The 5687-nt window shown below is 65.5% G+C and overlaps 1 protein-coding gene across 1 annotated transcript in view; it reads left to right on the top strand.

Annotated features, from left to right (window-relative positions):
* SARDH (sarcosine dehydrogenase) overlaps window positions 1–5687 on the top strand; it is a 52831-nt gene that overhangs the window by 2797 nt on the left and 44347 nt on the right. Inside the window, exons 4-8 of the mRNA XM_029919544.1 lie at window positions 68–284; window positions 1520–1698; window positions 2980–3159; window positions 3814–3937; window positions 4116–4216. Of these exons, the coding sequence (XP_029775404.1) occupies window positions 68–284; window positions 1520–1698; window positions 2980–3159; window positions 3814–3937; window positions 4116–4216 (801 nt within the window). The remainder of the gene's footprint in view (window positions 1–67; window positions 285–1519; window positions 1699–2979; window positions 3160–3813; window positions 3938–4115; window positions 4217–5687) is intronic.

Here is a 5687-nt window from a genome sequence, read left to right as displayed (position 1 = left end):
TCCGAGCCGGCCCCGGGGCCTGGGGCTGCGCGCCCTCACCGGCCAAGCCGGGCCCACGGCCGAGAAGAGTGTGCCGTACCAGCGGACCCTGAAGGACGCGCAGGGCCCCTCGGCGGTGGCCCGGGGCCCAAGCCGGCCCCTGCCCAGCACGGCCGACGTGGTGGTCATCGGCGGGGGCAGCTTGGGCTGCCAGACCCTGTACCACCTGGCCAAGCTGGGTGTGGGCGGGGCAGTGCTGCTGGAGCGGGAGCGGCTGACCTCCGGGACCACCTGGCACACGGCGGGTAGGGGCCGGGGCTGGGGGTGGGGCTGGGACGGGGGCACCGGGAGGGGCTGATTCCGGGTTGGCAGCTAGAGCTAGCCGAGCTGGAGGAGCAGGGACACAGAGAGAAGATGGGGGACATGTGAGGGGCGTCCTCCTTGCCCCCCACATCTCTGAAGAGCAGCAGCGGGGAGGAGGGAGAGAGCGGCGACCAGAGCTGGGGGCCCAGACAGCTGTCTGTGCCAAGGGCAGAAACCCCTCCCTGCACAGCGGCCCTGGGGCGCGGGGGTCCACGGGCGGGTGTAGAGTGCGGACTGGGAAGCGACCGTCGGGGTGACACAGAGCGGTGTCCTCTGTGGGCACTGGGTGCGTCCCCGCGTCTCATCCTCCTAACTAACCAGTGGGCATGTATTAAGCACCCACTGTATGCATATCGCCAAGACAGCCGACCTTCTGCCTCAACCCTGGGTCCTGGGTGAAGTTCGCCAGTTCCCCCCACCGTGGCTAATCTCTCGCTGCCAGCCTGCGGTCACTGACCGTGGAGTTGAGGAGAGGTTCGGGCCTGCCCACCGCTGCCTCTGCCCTCCCAGCGTCCCCGAGCGGTGAGGCGGCCTCTGGCCTGGCCAGCCACGCCTCACCCGCTGCTCTAATGAGCAGCCTGCCCCTGGGCTTGTCGGTCCTGGGTGGGGGTCCTGGCCCCACCATCACCAGCTCTGCTGTCTTGGGAGTGGAACTGGTTGGTGCCATTTAATTGCACCATGAAATAGTCGTGCTGGCCCCACGGCCGCTCTGTCAGCCCTCGACAGGCTCGGCCTGGGCCTGGCACGCAGCACGTGCTTCATACTCGGGACCTTCGGTAGTGCCGCAGTCGAAGGGGCCCAGGGGCCGCGAGCCCCGCCCCCAAATCGGCTTTGACCCTGTGATTTTTTAAAAATTGTATTTATTCGGAGAGAGAGCAAGCACAGGGAGAAAGAGAGAGTTCTGGGAAGGCTCCTCGCTGTCAGCAGAGCCCGAGGTGGGGTTCAGCGTGGGGCTCGACCTCATGAACCCTGAGATAGTGACCTGAGTCAAGGTCGGATGCTTAACCGACTGAGCCCCCCCAGGTGCCCCAACCCTGTGATTTCTCGCCTCCACCTGCCTCCGCGTCCCCCACGGCCTTCAGGGAAAGACCCAGGCCCGCTGCCCAGCCTTCAGGAGCGCCTTCACCTGCCCCGCCGCTTGGAGGCGGACTGACAGCGCCCTGCCCCTTCCCGCCAGGCCTGCTGTGGCAGCTGCGGCCCAGCGACGTGGAGGTGGAGCTCCTGGCGCACACCAGGCGTGTGGTGAGCCGCGATCTGGAGGAGGAGACGGGGCTGAACACCGGCTGGATCCAGAATGGGGGCCTGTTCATCGCATCCAACCGGCAACGTCTGGATGAGTACAAGAGGCTCATGTCGGTGGGTGGGGGTGGGCGCGTTGGCGTCGGAGGGGGGAGGGGCTCGCGACGGCGTCGGAGGTGGGGGGGCTCCAGACGCCGTTGGAAGTGGAGGGGGGAGCTCAGGACAGCATCAGAAGTGGGTGGGGGCTCTGGACGGTGTCGGAGGTGCGGGGGTGGCATGGCTCAGGGAAGGAGCCCCGGCGGGCGGGTCGCCAGGGACAAGCGGCCATGCCTCCCTGAGCCTTGGCATTATCCCTTTTAAAATGGGACAATTTTGTGGAGCACGGTGCGCTGAGCCCCGGACACAGGGGAGGCCCCATCTTCACCCGGCGCGGTGCTCAGGGGACACAGGATCAGTAGGAAGCCGAATTCACCAGGATGTGCCCCCCGACAAGGAGAAAGCTTTGTATTGAGCCTGGGACATGCGTGAGGCAGGCGGGGCAGGACAGACTTGCCGGAGCACTGACTGCATGCCCGCTCGGGGCGCAGTGAGCAGTGTGGCCAGCACGGGTGCTGCGTCCCCTGGGTACCCAGCCTGGAGGCAGGGGCCGCTGGCTTCACCAGGGCGGGTGTGGGTTTCTGGGCGGAGGAGCTGGCCCCCTTCGGCCTCCTGAGCTGGGACAGAGGCCTCCAAGGCTAACCCCCGGCCCCAACCTTCCAGCCCACGTTCCCAGCAGCTCAGGCAAAACCTCAGCCAGTTTCCCTTCTCAGACAGAGAATCCGATTGGCTCAGCTCCTTTCTAGGCGGGTGGGGCCTGTCCCGGTTGTGAGACCTGGGGCCACTTGATTGGCTGCCCTTGGGCCAATCAGATGTGCCGGTGTGGCCGGTCCTGCTAAGTCAGGGGCCTGGACCTGAACAGGTTGGCCTCCTGGGAGCTGGACAGACTGCAGAAAATGATCCTCAAGCCCAAAATGTCAGACCTGGGGGGGTATCTGTATTTGTTTATGGGAGCAGCCCTTACTCACCAGAGACTGGTCTGAGCCCTTGGGGTACCAATCACTTAAGCCCTTCGCACCCCCACGTCCCCAAGACAACTTTAAGCAGTTGCTGCAGGTCATATGACCTGCGTCAGCGCTGAGGCCGCTGGAGAAGGTGGGACAGCCCTCGCGCCCACTTCTGCACACGTCACACTCCTCACTTTTAAGCGGAGGCGAGACGGCCCAAGGGACAGGGGGCATGGTGACCAGCCAAGGCTTCCTGGAGGAGGCAAGGTTGGAGCTGATGATTGGAGACCAGGAGAGTGGCCAGAGGAGGTCTGCCCCCTGCGGGGCTGAGTCACGTTCCTTTGGGTCCCTCCAGTTGGGCAAGGCGTATGGTGTGGAGTCCCACGTGTTGAGCCCCGCGGAGACCAAGGCACTGTACCCGCTGATGAACGTGGACGACCTGTACGGGACCCTGTTCGTGCCGCACGACGGCACGCTGGACCCCGCCGGCACGTGCACCGCCCTCACCAGGGCCGCCGCCGCGCGGGGAGCACAGGTACCAAAGGCCACCTGGTCCTGTGTCCCCTGCTCCCGGCCGCAAGAGCCCCAAGAGCCCCAAGAGCCCAAGGAAAGAAAACAGGTGCCATTCTCTGTCTGCTGTGTGACCTTGGGTCTGTATGGCCTCTCTGAGCCTTTTGATCCGTCCCTACAAACACAGGCAGTGGCTCGGCCCGTCGAGGATGCCCGCCCTCCTTCCCCGGGCTCTGGCCCTGCCGGGCCAGCCAGTCCTCTCCGAATCTCTTCTTACGTTGCTCGTCTTTTGTCGGTGATAAACAGAGTTGTAGAACATACTGGAAGGGACAAAAAAAGCGAAAAAGAAGAGATGAAAATCACCCAGAGGGAACAAATGTTGACATTAGTTTGACCCCAAATTTGCGTTTAGGAAGATACAGATGTATACAACGTGGAACCAAACCACGCTGTTCCGTGACTTCTTCCCGAAGACCAGACGGCAGACCCCGCTAGTGAGGCGGGCCTTGCTTTTCAAGAGCCACTTGATGAGAAAGAGCCCCTTGTGTGGGATCAAGTGCCCGAGTCCAGGAGTGCCCGGCCTGTTTTCCAGCGCCGGCGGCGCCCCGGGTCCCGTGCGGGAGAGGGGAGGGGGGCCGTCGGGGTGGGCAGCGCCCTCAGAGAGCCCTCCGGCTCCCAGGTCATCGAGAACTGTCCCGTGACCGGCATCCGCGTGCGGACCGACGACCTCGGGGTGCGGCGGGTCGCGGCCGTGGAGACAGAGCACGGCTCCATCCAGACGCCCTGTGTGGTCAACTGTGCAGGTGAGCAGGCCTCCCCCGGCTCTCGTGGCCGCGCTGGCCACCGCCGCAGCCCGGCCTCTCTCGGGGGGGGGTGGGGGGGGCCTGGGCGTGATGTGGAGAAATCGCCGCCGGGCCGGACGGGCTGCACGGGCGGCCCGCCAGGCGCAGCAGGGCAGACCTGTCCCGGCTCTGCCCGCAGGAGTGTGGGCCGGCGCTGTGGGCCGGATGGCCGGAGTCAGGGTCCCGCTGGTGGCCATGCACCACGCCTACGTCATCACCGAGCGCATCGAGGGAATCCAGGTACGTGGGCAGTGGGAGGCCCAGGGACCTGGCTCCGAGCCTCAGTCACCTCATCTGAGAAATGGGCATCATAACCCTGGGTGTATGGGGTGAGGTGACAGCTAATGAGGTACCACAGGCGTGACCCTGCTGGTGCAACAGCCTTGACCTTCAGGGCACAGCTCCGCTCTGATGCGCAAGCCTGTGCTGCCGCGGCGCAGCCAGTCGGGCCTTTGCTACGTTCTGCGACTTGGGCACTTCTTCGGGGGATCCCCGCTGTCTGCATCCCCCCAGACACGCCCCGGGTGCCAGGCTCGGCACCGGTTCCCACCCTCAGATCCTCCCCAGGGGCCTGGAGGGGCCTCTGCCGAGCGAGACAGGCCTGGGAGCCCCTGCAGATGTCTTCTCCTTCCCTCCCTCCCTCCATCCCTCCTTCCCTCCCTCCCGCCGTCCCTCCCCTCATCGATCCCCTCCTTCATCACCCATCCCCCCCATTCCTTGTAACCCTCCCTCCGTCACCCTGCTCGCCCACAACCAGTGACTGTGGCGTCTCACGCCCTATCCTAGAACCAGGGCTGTGACGGAGAGAAAGACGCTGTTCTGGTCTGGGTGGAGCTGGGGGGAGGCACAGACGCGTCAAGGAGCAGTTCCGGAGCAGGCTGATGGGGGCGCCGGGGGCGGGGGGGGGGGGCCAGGGCTCTGAGGAGGCGGGCACAGGGCTTCTCCCGGAGCTCCCAGCCCAGGGAGGGGGTCCAGGAGAAGGCCCATGCAGGACCCACAGGCAGTTCAGAGAGGGGCCTGAGAGGTGGTGGTGGGGAGAGTGTGAGACGCGACCCCACAAAGAGGGTCCTGGGAGGAGGCTGGCTTCCCTCCCGTCGCTGGCTGGCTGCTCTCCTGCTCCTGTCCCTTGACACAGGGTCCTCCCCCCATTCGTGGCTGGATGAGTTTAATGTGATCCCGCACAGGCCTCTAGAGGGCGGCCATGTGCCATGTGCTCCGGGATTCTGTGGAGAGAGCTCCCGGGTGGCCGCCAGGGGGCGCCCTCGGGCCACATTGGCTCTGACCACAGCTGGGGAGAACTGGGGACAGGCTGTGGGGCAGGACAGGGGCTGTCTCCTGGGGAGGGATCACTCTCCTTGGGTGGCCACAGGGCTGTGGTGCCCCGGGTACCCCTGGTTCTGAGGGTCTGACCCAGGGCTGAGTCCAGGCCAAGCACTGCCCCTGGCCCTCTGTGTCTTGGCCCCTTCCCTCTCTGGGCCTGGTGTCCGAGTCCAGTGCTCTCTGCTGGCCTGGCTTTCCCACCGTCCTCCTCCTGCTTCTGCAGAAGCTGTTCTACTCGGGCACCGAGCGACGGGAAAGCCTCTATTACCCAGGCAAGAAAGTCATAGTGCTGGGTGGGGGGTGGGGTGGGGGGGCGCGCTGAAGGACTGAGTGTGGTGCTTGGCCTGTGGCCGGTGGTGAGGATGACAGTGACCAGGACCAAGGGGCACAG

This window comes from Suricata suricatta, chromosome 13, assembly GCF_006229205.1.
Source record: "Suricata suricatta isolate VVHF042 chromosome 13, meerkat_22Aug2017_6uvM2_HiC, whole genome shotgun sequence".
In the NCBI taxonomy this organism is placed as follows: domain Eukaryota; kingdom Metazoa; phylum Chordata; class Mammalia; order Carnivora; family Herpestidae; genus Suricata; species Suricata suricatta.
The sequence above is the reverse complement of the archived record's forward strand: the minus strand, read 5'-3'. Positions and strand labels throughout refer to the sequence as shown.